Below are 19483 nucleotides of genomic sequence, written 5' to 3' on the forward strand. Positions count from 1 at the left end.
AAGCCCCACTGTCCACATACCAGATACCTGAAGATGCTCCGCTAATCGAGGGAAAAACATGCTCCCTCTGAACCTATGTGGCAGGTGATCCTGCACTAGAGGACTCACACGTAGTGAACGCAAACTCTCGGTCAAAACGACCAGCAAAGTCCTCAATCTCTGCTGAAGCTGCCACGTCCTGGTTCTTCCCCTTCTTCTTCTTCTTCTCCGGACACACAACTGCATAGTGTCCCATCTTTTGACAATTCCAACACTTCACCTTGGAATAGTCCTTCTGTGTGTTCCCCGGTTTACTTTTACCTTTGCCTTTGCCCCCACCACTGCTTGTGGAAGCCTGCTTCTTCCCTTTGCCTTTCTTGCCTCCTGCCACCAGTGCTACATCCTCATCCTGCTCAACTGGCTTGGCTGCCCCAAGCTGACCTTTCCTGATCTTTGTCTGAATGCAATCATCCCAAAAGCTCTCCCATGTGGGAAGGGTCTCACGTGCACAAACCCCATCAACAAAGTTCAACCATGAACGGGGGAGGCCATTCACTGCAATCCGCACCAACTCAGTGGGTGGAATGGCCTCTCCAATCGCTGCCAACTCATCTCTCACATTAGTAATCTTTGTGAGATATCCAGCTGCACTATCATTACCCATCTTAATGTTCTTCAGCTTCTCCTTCAGGACCATCTTCCGGTTCTCATTGGTACTCTGGTAGAGATTGGACAATGCTGTCCACATCTCATGGGCATTGCTCTTTCTTTTCACATGAGGAATGCAATGGTCTTTGATTCCGTCTAGAATCAGCCTCTTACCCTTGTTGTTCTTTTTATTATAAGCTGTCAACTGAGTAGCATCAGTAGGCACAACAACAGGGTTCTGTGTGGTATGCACCATGATATCCCAGACTTTTGCCTCCTCAAAGATACTCTGCATTCTCTCCTTCCAAACGTTGTAATTTATATGCCCATCCAGCCTATCCTCCACCCTCAATCCCAATGACATCCTGCTGTCCTAAAACTGAAAAATAGCACTGCTGTAGTAAAGATAAAACTGCTGTTTATGGAAAAATCAGCTTGCTGGAATTTTCTGAGTGAAAAATCAGCAACTGTAATTTTTCCTTTTGCTGTCCCAAACTGCCCTTCAGCACTCAAGCTCTGATACCATGTAGAAATTTCTGTTTTCCCACCCCGGTTTTCAATTTCTCCTTATTTCTCCCATATAGTTAAATGCCCTTTCCCATAACCATACATTTAACAAGCTGAAAAAAATAAATTTGCTGAAAACACAAATTTTAATGAATGCTGGAAATTGCAGAAATAAAAATCAGCAGTAATAAACAGCCATTAAAACACATTTAAACACTGAGATTTTTGGTCAATGTGACCCTGGAAAAACCCCCTACAACTCTTGGGGAAAACCAGTTTGACAGCTCTTCTTTATTTCTGAAAATTGCCTTTTACAGTGAGAAATTTTCAGCAAAAAATCAGCAAGCAAATTTACAACTTATCTCTTTTCCCATGCTTCACAGCAAACTGGAAATTACAGCAAACAGGACAGCAATAAATGCTGTACGGTCTCCTCGATTTTCGTGCCCACTTTCAGCATTAAATGCTGTTGTATGGCCCTCGTTTTGCGTGCAGAAAAACCAGCAAACTGCTCCTCGATTTTTGTGCAAACTTCTCTTCGAAAATTGTGCCAAAATCTGCCTTTCACTGTGTGCTGAATCAGCTGTACAAATCTGCTCAATTGCTGCCTTGGAATGTGTGCCAAACTGCTGTCTCCTTCTCCTCCCTGCTCCGAAATCTCTCTTGCTCTCTTGCTCTCCTTCTCCCAATCTGCTCATGAAAGAATTGAATCGAATGTGATCTTTTCCTCATTTTCCTCCCTTAATATAACTCTAAATGACTTTTGGGTGACCCAAGTGACTTTTGGGTGATCTCTAAATCCAATGGCTGAAATAGATTTAGATCAATGGCTGAGATTAAATGCTCATTTAAATCTCACTTTTTATTTTTTAATTCACCCCACTTTAATAAAGACCCATTTAGTCATTTATTTCCAAAGTCACTTTTCCTTTCTAATTTTTCATTGACTTTATAAAAGTCACTTTAAAATTAGACTTAGTAACTTTATCACTTAAAGTTACTTTTAAATTAGATTTAACTTTATAAAATTATAAAGTCACTTTAGGAGAAAAATTAAATTCTTTTGGACACTTTTCCCTAGGCCAAAGATCAAAGCCTAAGGGAACCACCTGTCCTCCGGTACCAAATTTCAACATGTTACGAAATAGGTGGCCACCTCCCTTGAGGCGTTATGCAGTGACCGATGATGTAGGACAAAGGGATTCAAACGGACAGAGGTAGGGGAATCGGAAAGTCGGGAAGCGGAAACGAACAGTCAAGAAGAAGATTGGTTTTAAAGCCACAAACTGAAAGAAAGAGAAGCAAGCAGTAAGTTAGAGTAGAAAGCTAAGAGCAGAGAGAAGAAGCTGAGCTGACCTGTAGAAGCAAAGGCAGCATCGAGCCAGAGTTAAGACAGAGCCAAAGAGAGTCAGAGAGTCTGTGTACTCCAGAGAAGGCTTGAGAGGTTCAAGCGAACTCCTCTATATATGCCTGTCATGTATTGAGTCTTAGATTGGACTCATACTATTGTGACCAGTAGAGGTCAAGAGTCAATAAGGAGAGTCTGTGTACTCCAGAGACTTGGGGGATCCAAGTATAGTCTTGCTGAATTGTATCTGTTGAGTGAGACTCAAATTGAGCTCACTGTTGTAAAAACTCTGTTCGAAAACATAATAGAGAGGCCACCACTGAAGGCTGGACCAGGAGACATAGCCCAGGAGTATTGGGTGAACTCCTTATTAAACTACTTGTGTTTATATGTTTGCCTGTTGTGTTTTCTTTAATTGCTTCAGTGTCTGTGTATTTTGCAATCTTATCGATCCGTTGCATAAAATAACATAGACACATCCATGCACATGAGTCTGTAATACCTTATTAATTGTCTTAGATCAATTTCAGATCAATCAGAGCCTTGACTCTGAATCGATTTGGGAATTATAGGGGCTGGGTTCGTGTCGGGTTGCCGAATCCAGGTTAGTTGGGACCATATGAATTCGTGTTCTTTTTAGGGCTAAGAGGATTTTTCTTTTTTTTTTGTATGATTTTTTTAAAAGAAAAAAATGCGATGCAAAAAAAATTGGCAAAGAAAAAAAGGGGGTCCATATTTAAAAAAATTACAAATAAAAGTAGTAAATATAAAAAAGGGCTTGGGTGGTCGGCATGCCTGGCCCAACCGCCGTGGCCCAAACCACTGGTTGACACAGGAGACCAGCGCGGGGGAGCCAAGTCACCATGGCAAGATTTAGTGGTGGATTGGGAAAGGCAATAGGAAATTATGTGGTAGAGGTGAAGGTCAAGGATCGCATGACTGCGAGTGGAGCAATCCGTGGAGGCCATAGGTCGAGGAAGAGGCGGCTGGGAGTTGATTGCAACATGTCCATCGAAATTGTGGGCCGAGATCGTTGTCGAGACAAGCTACAGAGATGCACGACTAGTATGGATGCAAAGGATTGCTAATAGTCGTCATTGAGATGAGGTAAGAGTTAACATGCACGGGGTCACAACAGTTGTGTGTAAATAGGCGCGAGGGCGTCGAGTAATAGACCCATAGAAAAAAATCGTCGGCAAGGATAAAGCTGACAGTCATTGAACAATAGATGTAGAGGCAACTCGACATAGAGGGGATGCATTGTGTGAGGTCAACAAAGCGGATTAGTGACCGACAATAGTGGATTGCTGCTTGAGTGGCCACATTAGCTGGAAATTACTATTTCGAGAGTGTTCTACAAGATGAAACAACAAGAAGTACAAGGAGACTAGGCTAGCAACAGACAGGAGCTCGATATAGGCATGATCAATGCAACAACTGAGAGCAATGAGATAGATAGTCGAGATTTGGTACAAAGAAAGGCGGTAGAATTGGGTGAGGTCGAAGCAAGGGTCAAGTGGCATGAGGTGATGACAGAGATGTAAAGAGGTCATGTGGGATGCCATATTGGTTGCAAGGGTTGGATAGGCTAAGGATCCATGTGTAGCAGCCAAGGATATGCTTGAGTAGCCAAGGACAACAGGACAACGTGAAAGCAAATGCAATGTCATATAGGTTGTACGACAACATAGCGAGTAGATGGGCACAAGCTGTGGTGAGAGAGTACTTGGTGCCCAAGTTCATTGGTACAATAACTAATTTTGCAGAGGATTGTGCCATAGGCAGAATGCAATGCTAGGCATGATTAAGTAATTATGAGATGTAGTGGGCAACAAGAGTCGCTGGCTAGGGGATTTGTTGCAACAGGCCGAGTGTCGGCAAGGTTCAACCAACAGAGAAGGTATGAAGGACAATACCAACAACCAACATGATTAGCAGAGGTCATCTCTCAGAGGGAGACCATACTAGTTAGGGGATTGGCAGCAAAATTTGTGGGTGTCTCAAAGGACCGAGATAGACCCACAACTATGTTAGAAGGACTTCGCACAAGATCAAGGCTAGTGAACAATAGAGCATCCAGTAACATGATGGGAATGAGCCCAGTGTTTTGCAGTATTTTAGAGACAAGCTCATGCTGTAGTGTGTCTAGTGGGACCAATACCATGCATGTAGTGAAGGGGGTTGGATGTGTCAGATTCTAGCTAGAGTCTGGAGGATTTTTGGAGGTGACGGGGATGTTATTTGTTCCAGGGTTGATGGTACACATGCTCTTAGTATCAACCTCGGAGGATGCTAGAGAGTTATGTTTCGGGATGGACAGGTGCTTCTATATTTAGAGGGAGTGACCTTGGATGCAGCTGTAGTGCTTGTTATCGGACAAGGGCAATCATACAGTTTGATGGGTATATCCAAGGGGATCTTGGATATAAGATGAGTGTCAGTTGTTGAGAGGAGTAGGTGGAGAGGAAGAGTAATTCTTCAGGTATTGCTAGGAGCCTCAGTTGGTATGATATGACATTGATGGATGCTCAATATGAGGATCCTTAGAGCATGGTTGGATGTGACAGGTTCTCAGCTCAGGTTTCACATTAGGTAGCGAGGCAGACTTCAGTGGTTTTGGGAGTTGTTGTCGCCTAAGATGCACACCTATATTAATCTGGGAAAAGTCCCCAATCTCGCTAGGTGTGGTCTTCAAGGAGAAATGCTCAGAGAAGGGGCTATCACTTGTTCCCAACTCTCTATGTTTAGGTTCTCTCCTAGCTAAACCAAGGGGGGTGGTCCCTAAAGATGATTCTAAAAGGGAAACTTCTAAGGATAACAAGCTCTAGGAGATTATGATGTTAATTAAATTAGTTAAGGCTTCACCAATTTAACAACTTGAATTATATCTTGAAATGAGATTGATTAGCAAGTATGAATAATTAAGAGCGTGTAACAATAGGCAATTTAGATAAATCAATTATGTTCATTGGATACCCTGCAAGACAAATATAATTAGACCAATGCCAAATATACTTGTAAGAAATATATGTTCACAAATTAATCCTAAATACTTGCAAATATGGCATATCAAGAAGATCAACAAGTTGTACAATTAGAGAAGTTGTAAGGCAAGAGGTTAGTGAACCACAAAAACCACAAGAGATTATATATAAGCTTGAGATATGAGCAATAAATGGATCTAGAACTTGCAAGGAAATAGAGAACTTGTACTTAAAGAGAGATGCTCAAATATGATATAACTTAAAGGGACAATTAATATAAGCATAAAAATGAGGTAGACTAGTACAAGAATAATATTAAAGTGCTTGTAATTAAATGAAACGTTGACAACCTAACTTATACAATAATCAATTGTGTGAAAGATGCAAACAAAATGTATGTGAAGTGTGTGAGGCAAAGTGGTCTTGGTTCATTTTAATTAATGCCTAATGTAAGGTTTAACTTCCCCTCAATTCCTTCAACTTGGTAAGGAGTCAGGTGGTTGCAAGAAGGCTAAGTGAGGAGGCTAAGGCCTCATTAGTGGTACCCCCTTAGGACTTCAATACAACTGGCATGCCTTCATTCCTACAAGGGACTTGGCCATAAGAGAACTGCAAGGTCAAACATTTTAACCTTTGTTCCAAAATCAAATTTATGGGAATTGAATGACAGTTAGGGAAGGTTATCCTAGATGTTTATCAAACAAGCTCATGCTTGGAGGTAAATTTTAGAGATGCAGATTAGATGCAATGTTAACACAAGCGCTCCAAGTGAGATTTAACAATTAAAATGAAATGCTTTCAATGTGAAATGCATTTTCACTTTAAATAATTAAATTAGACAATTGATGAGGTGCTTTTTAGAGTGTTCTAATGACTAGAGAAGCAAGTGCGAATTACTTAATGACGCATAAGTAAATGAGATCAAGAAGTTTAAGACTATGCTAAATAAATAGCTACCCAAATTACTCGACAAACTAATTAAATGATGAGTGATTTAGAGCTACAATGAAGATGAGAAGCTAGATCTAAAGATATGCAAGAAGATAACTAATCTAGCAAGTTAGATCAAGTAGATAACAAGTGATTTGAAAGTACTTACAAAAGGAAAATGAAATTAGATATAAAGTAATGCAATGAACTAAGCGAACAATGCAAAATCAACAAGTTAGTGATTAGATCTAATGATTAAGGTAGCAAAATAAATGAAACAAGTTAGTGACTCTCTATCCAAGAGATCCTCCTACCAAATGAGGAGATAGGGATACCAAGGGGAGAAACTCTAAGCTCCCTCTAAGAAAAAGTTCTTTTTTTTTTAAAATTATTATTACAAGAGAAACCCTCTTAGAGAAGAATGAGGGTTTAGATCTAGAGGAGGTTTTTAAGATATATAGAGCTTTGAAAGCTAATACCCTTCCTCAGGATTCAATATGGAAATGAGGATTTTTATAATGATTATGGCAAAATTTACAATCAATTTCTCCAAAAGATCTTCACTCAAATCCTTGATGTCCAAGAGGATAAGGATTTTCACACAAGAGAGAGAGAGAGAGGGACTCTCAAAATAGGGAACTTGCTATCTCTTCCAATGAAACTCGCTCAAGAGGCTAGACGTCCAAATTTTAGAAAGGAAGTTTGCGTAAGGAAAGAGGGAGAAGACCTCTTTTGCCTACATCTAAGGAAGAAACACCTAAAAAGATTTAGACCTTGATTTTACAAGCCTCTAATTGATCCCTTCAAACCCTACCCGTTTAGCAAGAGATGAGATTTTATCTGCGATCAATGGTAGGATTTATTTTCAAAAAATTTAAATCCCTTTGATCTCCAGGCATCCACTTGCAAATAAAAGATTTAAGCCAAAATATCTTCCTTACTTCAGATCTGCGGAAGCATAGACAAGAAGAGCGAAATATATACAAGAGAAATATAACTTATATATAAAGGGGTTAGAAATATATACAAAAAATTTACAAATTTCGCTAACACAAAGAGTGTGAGGACACCTCTGCTCTTGGGTAACAAGAAAGAAACTCTAAAATAGCTAGATTTGACAAATAAAGCGCATAAATAAATGGATCTGAAGATTTAATGATAATATTCACAAGCTATGGCAAGGAAACTCCCTTTAAAATAGATCATTTGATAATCCTTTGAGAGAGATCTATGTGGGTTCTTCCGCTTCTATTCCTTGAGTGTTGGTTGGTTCACCAAAAACTTCCCCAAACGCTCAAGATCTGATTCAACAAGCATAGATCTCTACACACTTTAAATAAATTTGTTAGATCCACAAGGAGATATATAGCACAATGAAAAATAAGACTAGGGGTTCAACCAAAAATCCACTAGTGCTTCTAGCTCTAGAGTGTTTCTCTAAACTCAAATATCAATGCAAGATACCTTACAAATAATAAATCCACAACTTGGCTAGTGAACTAACAAAAATATGATTAGCACTAGTAGAGCATTAAGAACAAGAAATCAGAAAAATATTACCATAGATTTAGAAGAATAACACCACAAAGCTTTTCCCCCAAAGTCTTTCTTTATTATTAGCTCGAAAAATATTTCCAATACAAATTTTGCAGAGCTTCACTTGGCTAAGAGCGCAATACCATATGACATGATTATGAGATAAGATGTTACAATGAGGAGCTTAGAGCTCAATTTTATTGAAAAATATGAGAGAGGAGCCTCTCCAAGTGGAAATGCCTAGATCCTTTAAGCAAAACGGTTAGATCCCCTGCGTAGATCTTTACGAGAGAGAGACGTTTGCCTTGAAGGAGGAGGTGGGTGGAATAAAAATTGATTGTTGGAGTGGTTTTGTACTATTAAAAAAATTCTCCATCCTTTTCCTCGGAAATTTCTCATTCAATTCAATCAACTTGGACCATTCTCTTTAAAAATTCGATTTGGTGGGACATGGGCTTCTTTTTTGGACCATCGAATTTTTTCTTGGGCCATCTTTTCTTGGTAAATGGAATCCCCATCATTTTTTGACTTGACTTTAAAATTTGGGAATTTCCATCTCATTTTTTATCATTTTCACTTGGAGATAAATTTTTATTTTCTTTCCATTTTTATTTTCCGGCTAATTGTTTGCTATTTTTTGCCAAAAATTACAAAAATGGGTTTTTGAGCAGTAAATGTATATTTTTCCACCCTCAAAGTGCGTCTAGATAGAAATTTGAGGTGTAGAGGTATAATTTTGATTACTCATATCCCCTACAACTTCTATAGACGACACTTATTACATTTGACATCAAACAATTATTAAAAATCCCAATTAGTGGGAAAATTTTAATAATTAAAAATTGACATATAGACTCAACCAAATTCTGTGAAACTTTAGAGATGATCTAGTATGGAAATATACATCAACCCTAGATGCTAGGACTCACCTAAGACACTACCATCAAGCTGCACTCTAGCTTTGGGATATATTTGGGAGAAAAACTCAATTGATTATAAGTGTTGAAAAACACAAATAATGTGCTGAGGAAAAAATCTCCCTAGAGTGAACTCGCTAGTATAGTCCTAAGCTACCTAGGCCTTTTACATGACTTATTTTCATCATACTAGAATTATTTTACATAATCCCCACAGGGTTGTAGAATTTGGAATACAAAACTGATGAATTCTGGAATTATGGCATTCTGGCATGACTTGATGATGATGGAATGCTTCTGAATGTGCTTTGCCCATGAAACCTCTGACAAGTCTTCAAATGCAATTTGAGTGGTTAACAAGAGCAACTACAGATATTGAGATGGGCTTGGAGACGGATATAGATGGAGGAGCTTCTTCGAAAAGTACCTCCCTTGCTAAGAGGGAGGGTGTGTTGAAGTTTGTAGCTTGGACAAGTACTTCTGCACAAATCTTGTGTCTAGGTGTGCGGAAGTCGCCCACATGTCACCTTTTAGAATATTTGTTGATGTAACTTAGCCTAATAAGTAAAACTTAGGAAAAAGCACATAATTATTTGTTTTCTTATTGAGCTAAATTAAAACTTAGATAAAGTAAATTGTTTATTTTAGTGATTAAGTTTTAGTCTTAAATGTCAATCTCAAATGAGGCGAGATCTAATCTCAGCTGTCCATCACTTTGAGATTAGGGTTAGGGTTAGGATTAGGGTTTTGGCTCAATGTAAAGTTATAAAGGTAAGGCTAAGGTGAGGAGAAGACACAACAACACAACAACACAACAAGATTAACAGAAGCTTCTCAGTGAGCATGTGTTGGGTCCAAGGGAGTGCAGAGAGACTGTTGATCAGTTTTGTATTTTCTCAATGGGACCATTCTCCTTGGTACAGGAAGCTGGAGCCCAAGTAAGTTCCGTGATTAATTTATTAATGAAAAACTGTTGATTGGGCAGAAATCTGTTTATGTGTATGTGATTCAGATCGAGTAATTTTGCTTCTGCTAAATATTTTGTGTGTTAGGAACTTAGCCGTGTATTCGTTCAGTAATTAATTGCTGTGAACTGAATACTGTGTGTTGGGTTTGGGAAATTCTAACAAAAGTGGTTGTCGTACTTGTGTTTAATAATGCATTTCGGATTTTCAGTTTAAATATTAAAAGTTTAAAAATTGACTTAAGCCTCTTAAATTATATACATGCAAAATAGCCTTAAAGCTTATTCTCCAGCAGCAACAGTAACCTGCAATATCTTTAAAATAAGGCTTCAAATTTGTCAGGAACCACTGATATGGCTGAAATGCTCAAGATCATTTCCAAAACTTTATTCGAAATTGCATTCTCAACCTATAAAGAATATTTTCACCTTTTCCTAGTCTCGGAAATGATAAGTGTAGCTCTGTTGTCACATTCCTGTTAGGTTAATGCTAACAAGTGTGCGTGGCTTGTAGAACTTATGTTTAATACTGTTTCTAATTTTTAGTTATTAATTTTAAAGTTTAGAAAAGACAAGCCAGTTTAGGCAGTCAGGGAAACCAGGCTTGAGTATATTCTCAAGAAGCTTTATAATAAACTGGAATGGCATCTGAATAAAGCTGCAAAATCAGTAGAAACCACTTGTATAAGGTGGAAATTCCAAAAATCATCTTCAAAATTTACCTAATAATTACACAGTTTTGGAAAATTTCAAAAAATAGATGTATGCGTCAACTTAGAAATGAAAATGAAATTATCTTAATGTACACTAATGACCAAATTAGATCAACAGGATTTGGAATCACTGCAAGTGTTATTAAATAACAAGATAAAAAGTGGCTAGGGCATCTCTTTTCAGGAATCAAATTAAATGACATAGCAACCAATGACGTGAAATTAGGGTTAAACCCAGAGTAGGTAAATCTGTGACATGCAGTGGAGTACAGCCCTGGAGAGTAAAACAAGGATACTGCAGATCAACCAAACCATGAGCTAGGTTCAGAGATATAAAATATAGACTTTATTTCACATTTCTTGTAGTTAAATGTTTGCAGGGCGTCCTTGTATACATGTGGGCAAGGTAGATGTTATTGAGAGGTAGAACTTTAATTATGTTATAGTTATGTTTCCATGACTGACATGGTTAACTGTTTTTCAAATAATCTTTTGATTTTTTGCTATATTTATCAATTCACGTAGCAAACTACATGGCCTCACGCACTGTAAGATTCTGTATAGGTACAATTAATCATTCAGAACAGGTAATGCGCGTTATAACATGGAACAGGTCATTTAAAGGCCCATATGGCTCAGAAGATGGGAATGATGATATGCAGGGCAAGGAGAAGGAGACCCATGCCTCTGTATTGGACAAACTATTAGCATGGGAAAACAAACTTTATGATGAAGTGAAGGTATGTAAATTTTTGCCATATTGAGAACTTATGCTTTCATCTTATACAGCCAGAGTAAATAATTTTAATGTTTGGTATTTCCTATATTGAGTCCTTAGAAACCTGGGATTCTTTCTGATTTCAAATTGAGTATGTTAAATATGTTATGCATCTTACAGTTTAAACATAGCTGTTCAAAATTTTAGTTCCTTTTTTGTTTATGTTGATTCATCTTATGGTATTTGAAAACAATAATTCCCTTTTTTGTTCACTTCAATTTTGAGGTTAGCTTATTGGGACGTGATCCTTATAAACTGTACCCAACACAAATGGTTGGCTTTACTAACATCACTTACCATATCTGGTTTTTCCATGTACTTATTTATGATCAAATGTATGGTATTTGTATTAACCATTATGAGTGATATAATGTAAAAGGAACAGCAATTATAACAAAAACTCTCCATTGAAAACTCAGAAGGATGATCAATCACATGAAAAGAAAGGTAACAACAAAATTTTATACACTGTAAATTATTAAGTGTATCTTATTATTGCCAAATAACACCTGCCTTCTAAAGGAGTCAGATACCTTGTTGGTAACACTTATCTAGCTCTTATTTCTCATTCACCCAATACAAATCATTTATATATTAATTTCCTCTCGTAATGCTAATCTTACACACTTGAGTATCCATGGATCCTGGAGCTCCATCCACTTTTAAGGTGTTGAAGGTCATATCAGTTCTCATCTCTGTTCTTTTGACAGAATTTTCTAGGTAAATGATTGCCTTTACATAAAACTATATCTTTTCAAAGAGGTAATGCAATGGTTTCAAAAGAAATTGAGAGGAGAGTGGATATCTTATAGCCTTGTAAGACATTTAGAGGTATGTGATCAATATGGGGGAGACTATGGGATACTTATGTTAATTTTCCACTGCTCAATACTATTTCAATTACTTTTGCCCAATTCAATTCTTCAATAAGCAATCTTTTCAATAACAAATAGGTCTTCCAATAATCAACAATAATTGAAGATAGAACAGTAAATGCAGTGACAATAAGAGACAATCAAGAGCATCAACGAGAGACACCAATTTGGTCATAGACCAGGGGAAAACCCCACAAGGGGGAAACCCTTCGAAATTCTTCTTCTATTACATTGTCTTCAAATGTAAAGCAGAAAGTACGAGCCCAAATCCATAAGAGTCAAAGTCAAACTTTGACTATCCAAAGATAGAACAGTAAATGCAATGACGATAAGAGACAATCAAGAGCATCAACGAGAGACACCAATTTGGTCAAAGACCAGGGAAAAACCCCACAAAGGGAAAACCCTCCGAAATTCTTCTTCTATTGGATTGTCTTCAATTGTTCAGCAGAAAGTACGAGCCCAAATCCATAAGAGTCAAAGTCAAACTTCGACTATCCAAATAGACAAACCAATATCCAATCAATATGAGCTTCAAAATTCAACTTTAGTCAAACTGTCATATGTGCTATACTGTCAAAGTCAAAAGCAGTCAAATCTGCCCTAAACAGACCACCAGTCAATGGTCAAAGTGCCTTCCAACAGCTTGGCCTTGAATGCAGGTCAAAGATCAGTAAAAAAGTCTTGAAATCCACAGTTAAATTTGGTCAACGGTGAGAGGAGGACTGCAGTCAATGCAGGTCAGAAATCTGTGGTCAACTCCGCGGTCAACAGTGGCCAAACTGCCCAGATTGCCAAGTTTCCTGTGCCAAACAATGTGGCCTGCCCAAACAGAAATTTTCCCACAAGATCGGAGTCAAATCTTGCCAAAATCACCCAAGTCAACTCTGGTCAAATTATCCAAACAGAAAATCCAACGCTGTAGTCAAAGATGCCAAGACACCTCACACGTGTGAGAGAGAGAATGTTGTCTCAGACCTGTACAAACCAATCCAAGCAAGCTAGAGAAGAATGATGTGTTGTGATGATATCCAAATGAGTTTGAGGTCACTTGTATTTATGTGTTGGAGGGGCAATTAGTCCCTAGGCCAACATTGACAATTTGTGTACCTGTGGGCTTGACTTGATAAATATTAAATACATTTTTCCTTGTCTAAATTCAGTGCTTCAAAGGTCAATTTTGGTCCTGTCGGAAAGAGGAATCTAGTCCAATAATTGGCATTTGTCACTTTTTGTATGTTATAATAAATTATACTTGATGGGTTTCCTTATATATTTTTATGCTTGCAGGCAGGTGCCAAACTACATGAATGACTTCGTTTGATTTTTATGTATGTTATAATAAATTATGTTTGATGGGCTTTCTCATATTTTTGTGCTTGGGTTTTGTCATATATTTTTATGCTTGCAGGCAGGTGCCAAACTACATGAATGACTTTGTTTGATTTTTTTGTATGTTATAATAAATTATGTTTGATGGGCTTTCTCATATTTTTGTGCTTGCAGGCCGGTGAACTTATGAAAATTGAGTATCAGAAAAAGATTGCATCGCTGAATAAACAAAAGAAGAGAGGGAGGAATTCAGAAGCACTAGAAAAAACTAAAGCTGCTGTAAAGTATCTCCACACAAGATACATGGTTGACTTTCAAGCTATGGACTCAACATCCTCAGAAATACAGAGGCTTCGTGATGAACAATTATACCCAAATCTTGTGGAACTTGTTGAGGGGTAAGTTCAAGTGGATTTCTAAAGGAAAGAAAATATGTCTAAGCCTTGTGTGTGTGTGTATTTTTCCCTAATTTGACCACTATATAACACTAGAAACATGGTTGGCTGCATGGAAATTTGTATTTTCTTTTCAAAGAGAACCTCACAGAAAACTGTCAGTAGTACTTACCTGTGATCCATGGATAGTAAACAGGGTAAACTGTTGGTGCCTAAGTTCAAGGGCCCAGGCACTTAACCTTGAGGGGAACTCGAGAGTTGAACCTGTGACCTCCCCAACTTGGAGGAGAGTCTCACGTTTGGCTCATGACTGCATGAGCTAACGCTTGGCGCTGAACACAACATTTATCATAAATCTATGTAAATTTACTGTGACACAACATTTTGTCACTAAATTATGTAAATGGGTTATTTTACTTTTTCCTGAAGAAAAAATCTTTATAACCTTGAAATAAAGTAATACACAGGGCTGTCCATATTGGACTGGTAGAAGATCCAGAAAATTTTCAGATGAAAATAAAAATCTTAACAAAAAACTCTTTCCTTTTTGGTATGTAAATGGGTCATTTATTATATAATCCTTCACTTATATTGTTTAATAAAATTATAGTTTCAGGTCTGATGATATTATGTGTAAAAGGCCATTTACGAGGAGGACCTAAAGCATAAATTTTTGCTAGGTAAAGATTAACTACCACTCAGAGACCAGGTTGTCTTGGTTCTGTACTTCAACAGTTAGTGACAAGCCCCACTTGCTATGGAAGGAGGGAGCCTACCCAAGTACCTTGTTCTTTTTATGTGCATATTTTTCCTTAATGCTTCTATTATGCTGGATTTTACATGTGGTATTAGTCTATTAGAACATCTGGTTCGCTGCGCTTCCTTTGGGATTTACCTTTCACTTCTCTCATTTAAGTATTCTTGTAGTTGTTCTGATCTTTATTAAACAGTGGTTCCGTGCTTGTCCTTCAAAACTCTTTACCGTCAGATTTTTGACATATTATTTACTCTAATAATTAATTATCCAAATCTGTATTTCCTCTTTACATTGCGAGTCTCTGCCTTAGCATAAAAAAGCAAATACAAGAGAAAAGAAAAATGGATTACTCCCTGCATTTTATTTCAAGTAATATTGCTGTCTCTTTGGTCAACTTAGCAGCATTGTAGATTCATTGGCATACTTCAGGCTGTACATGATATGATAAGCATCACTATACAAATTTATTTTATTACTGAGCTCATCCCTACAATTTCAGGGTTCTTTATATTTGGGGTGTTGCCATTGAGTAAGCAATGCACTTTCTGTATCTCACGAAGGCCACTAGAAGGCATTGATTTAAAGATCTATTGAAAACTTTTCACTTGATTTTCAATTGACTTTGAAAGTGACATCTCTGTGGACCAGTGTTGTACAATGTAAACTACCAATCTCTGTTGTTGTATACACTATTACAACAAAAGCTTTTCTGGGCATTCTTTCTGACACTTGTCTTCGGCAAGGGTGTTCCTCACATGGCTTTGTGATTCTACGCCCCCTAGAAAGATCAACTGACATGCCTCTAGGTTCATAAGCATTTCCTACTAGCTTTTTATTCATCCTCATCAATGGCCCTTGAAAACATGTTGTAGTCACCATTTGCTCCGGCAAGCTCCACTATTGCACCATAAGTAATCTCATTCAGCATTGGTTCTTGTTGTTGGGTGTATTGAGTAGGGATATACATTATGGAATTCGTATGATGACATCGTCTTTGTTGTTTCTCTCTGCAAATATTCCCATTGACTTACAAGATATGATAAGCACCACTATACAAATTTATTTTATTAGTGAGCTCATCCTTACAATTTCAGAGTTCTTTATATTTGGGGTGTTGCCATTGAGTAAGTAATGCACTTTCTGTATCTCACAAAGTCCACTAGAAGGCATTAATTTAGAGATATATTGAAAACTTTTCACGTTATTTTCAATTGAATTTGAAAGTGACATCTCTGTGGACCAGTGTTGCAAACTACCAATCTCTGTTGTTGTATACACTATTACAACAAAAGCTTTTTTGGGCATTCTTTCTGATACTTCAGGCTGTACAAGATATGATAAGCATCACTATACAAATTTATTCTGTTAGTGAGCTCATCCTTACAATTTCAGGGTTCTTTATATTTGGGGTGTTGCCATTAAGTAAAGCACTTTCTGTATCTCACAAAGGCCACTAGAAGGCATTGATTTAGAGATCTATTGAAAACTTTTCACATTATTTTCAATAGACTTTGAAAGTGACATCTCTGTGGACCAGTGTTGCAAATGACCAATCTCTGTTGTTGTATACACTATTATAACAAAAGGTTTTCTGGGCATTCTCTCTGACACTCAGTCTTTGACAAGGGTGTTCCTCACATGGGTTCTCGATGGGGTAGATTTTCCATTTGAGAGAAATAGAAACTGTGGGAGGTGGTGAAGGCAAATCCCAAACCCTATCAGGGAGTGATCACTCGAGCATGATTTTTCTCTGTGCAACTTTTTTACTGTGCATAATTCAATACAAAGGTGGCAAGCTTGATAAATTTAGAATTTGGAAAACAGTTTCTTGTTTGAAGTTCTCAATCATGTGAGAAGTGGCATATATATTCATTTTCTTGAACTGAATCAAATGTTCCAATATTTCAAGAATACACTTCATACTTGTAAATTTAATAAGTTCTCTTGGCTCCTGCTATCTGCATAAACTGCGTTTTTAAATCATTGTAGGGTATTAAATCTTGTACTTCTTGTCTTAGCATTGTTGCAAATAAATGCCTAACATGAATTAGTGAGAAGCACAATATAGGAATTTTATGCAATCCTATCGAAGTAGTTGACACAATCTGATTTTCAGTGCAAACTATTGTGTATTGCCTGTTTAACATCCTATGGAGGTATGGAGTTCTGGTGATACTTCATTCTATACAAGTTTCATATGATGCATCCAATCTTTAGAAAGCCTTGTTCCTATGCTGCAACTTCCTTCTATTCAGCTTTATGAAGTCATGGCAAAGATCTCATTGTGCTAATGTGAACTGTATTCTTTACATACAGAAACATGATTGATTTATGTGGAGCAAAAACTATTGCTGTGAATCTTTAATATTCTAATTATATTTTGATCAATTATACTTTAATTGTCTACTGGAGGAACTTCAAATGCTCTGGGTTGCTATCAAATGTCTTTCACTTTTTCTGACGTTCTTTTCTTGTTTAGGATGGAAAAAATGTGGAAAAGCATGTACGATTGCCATTGTCACCAGGAGAAAATTGTTGCTGATCTGAGATTTGATACTTCAAACGCTCCAGAAGAAACCACCAAGCAGCACCATGACAGGACATTGCAGCTGCAACGTGTTGCCAATGAATGGCATGCACAGTCTGAAAAGCTGTTCGTACATCAAAAACAGTATATTGATGCATTGAATAATTGGTTGCGCTTGAACCTTATCCCTATAGAGAGCAATTTGAAGGAGAAAGTATCCTCTCCTCCTAAAACCGTTGTCCCTCCCATATATGAACTTTTACAAGCATGGCATGGCTTGCTGGATCAATTGGCATATTCCGTAGCACTACAAGGAATAAAGAGCTTTGGTGCTATTATTACCAGGATTGTTTCACAGCAACAAGAGGAATTAAAGCATAAGAAAATTTGCGAGGAGGTTCGCGTTGAATTTGACAAAAAACAGAGAGCCTTTAGAGAATGGGAGCAAAGGAACAGGGGTTCTGAAGAGCATGATGGTACAGAAGCAAAGAATGATGGTGTGCAAGCAGAAGCACATAACAAGGATCCTTTCCATGAAAGGAAAATTGCTATCGAGGCCTTGAAGAAGAAAGTCGACGAAGAAGATGCCAAGCACAAAAGAGCTTATAAATCAACTAGAGACATATCTCGTAGGAGTCTTGAAACTGGCTTACCTGCTCTCTTTCATGCATTGGTAGGTCTTTCTCGCAATTGCTTTGAGATATACAAAGAGTTGCATGTAGTGACATTAAAATACAAGCCTTCGGAAAATGAGCAGTAAAGGCACAACTTGTAATTCATACAGTATCAGTGTAATTTGGGTAGGTTAGTGCAGAATTCCCCACTTATTGTGATTAATTTGTGTAGTATCTAGAGGTGTAGAACGGATTTGTTAAGGTTATTGGTGATCTCTGGGCAAGACTTAATTATCCCAGTATGTAAAATGTGTAAATTTAGATCAATTGAAATTGTGCTAATTTAGGCAGTTGTAAACTAGCATAACTCTTTCAAGCCGTTTATGGATAAATACTGCAACTGTGTTTTATGGGCTCCTGTTCATGCATATCAGGTCAGCGCCCCATAATTATCATTTCTTATTTGAAGTTCATGCTGATAAAACTGTCTAATGGTGGAATTGGTGCTCTTGCTGATAAGCTATGACAGCTATCAGATATGGAGTGACTATGTAGTCACATGCGGTTATGGCAATGAAAATATCATTTGGGGACAGTAGTTTCATGTCCGAATCTGAAAAAATCTGTTAGTTTTGGTCATGTACTGGAAACTATGAGGTTTGGATATTTAGAGAACTAAATAGAACACGAGCATCAACTACTGGCAGTGAGTAGGGGGCAACTGAAGCACAATTTGGGATGAAGGCATGTCAAAATTTTAATTATTTTGTGATTGGATCAAGGCCAAATAGGCGTGAAGAGAGAGTCATTTTCACCATCTAGATTAGGTTGGTGGTGTTTATTTCGAATTAAATTATATGAATATCTTGTTCCAGGAGGTTTATAGTACCTTTTATAACCCCTCGTATAAATACTTGTCTACTGTTTGCAAATTTAAATTGTAACGAGGCAAATTTTGTCTTTTGGGTGGTTCGATTTGGAATTTGGAATGGTAATATTCTCAAATTGGATTTGAACATTTTTTAACATCTTTTAACATTTTTTTGCTTGTGCAATATTTTGGATTCCATAATGTTCGAAAGGGCTATGGTTGTGCCATAAAACGCTTTATGTTAAAAATCTCGGATGTAATTGAAAGATGTGTTATGCAACTTTTAATTGGATGTTTTCAAATCTTAACTTGCATGGTTGTGCCATGAAATGCTTTATGGTAAAAATCTTGGATGTAATTGAAAAATGTGTTATGCAACTTCTCATTGGATATTATCAAATCTCAACTTTTACTTGCGATATTCTAGTTATTCCTATGCAGATGGTTAACTGTGAATACATGCAACCAAATATTCACATGCAGGAAATACAATAACAAATGCAAGATACCATTAGTGTAGGTATCGTCTTTGAAGTGCTGCTTTGTAATTGAATAACATTTATTGGTTGAAACAAGTGATGCACTAGAGAAATATTGACAATGGAAGTGAAATGCCAAGTCCATTAGCTATGTTAAATAAAAAGTGCATCAGCAAACAAGAATTGAATTGCTGCACGAGGGTTATAATGCTCCCTCTTAGCCTGTTGGAATTCCCAGGCTGATGGGCGGTGTTATTTCTAATTAACACAACCTCCAAGATCTCATTATGGAAATGGGGTTACAAATTTTCCTCTTTCTTAAATTTAAC

At 37.4% G+C, this 19483-nt stretch overlaps 1 protein-coding gene across 2 annotated transcripts in view; it reads left to right on the forward strand.

Annotated features, from left to right (window-relative positions):
- The window catches only part of LOC149234010 (protein ALTERED PHOSPHATE STARVATION RESPONSE 1-like), a 60934-nt gene extending 42535 nt beyond the window's left edge, over positions 1 to 18399 (forward strand). Inside the window, exons 2-4 of one of the 2 annotated variants that reach the window (XM_089371712.1) lie at positions 11091 to 11266; positions 13686 to 13909; positions 17143 to 18399. In XM_089371712.1, coding sequence (XP_089227838.1) covers positions 11091 to 11266; positions 13686 to 13909; positions 17143 to 17950 — 1208 coding nt within the window. In that variant the 3' untranslated portion in view covers positions 17951 to 18399. The remainder of the gene's footprint in view (positions 1 to 11090; positions 11267 to 13685; positions 13910 to 17142) is intronic. The other variant, XM_089371711.1, reaches the window with a different exon arrangement.
- The last annotated feature ends 1084 nt before the right edge of the window (positions 18400 to 19483 follow it).

The sequence above is a fragment of the Pinus tabuliformis genome, chromosome 8 (genome assembly GCF_031772625.1).
Source record: "Pinus tabuliformis cultivar Carrire ecotype Pingquan chromosome 8, CPIR1, whole genome shotgun sequence".
Lineage (NCBI taxonomy): Eukaryota > Viridiplantae > Streptophyta > Pinopsida > Pinales > Pinaceae > Pinus > Pinus tabuliformis.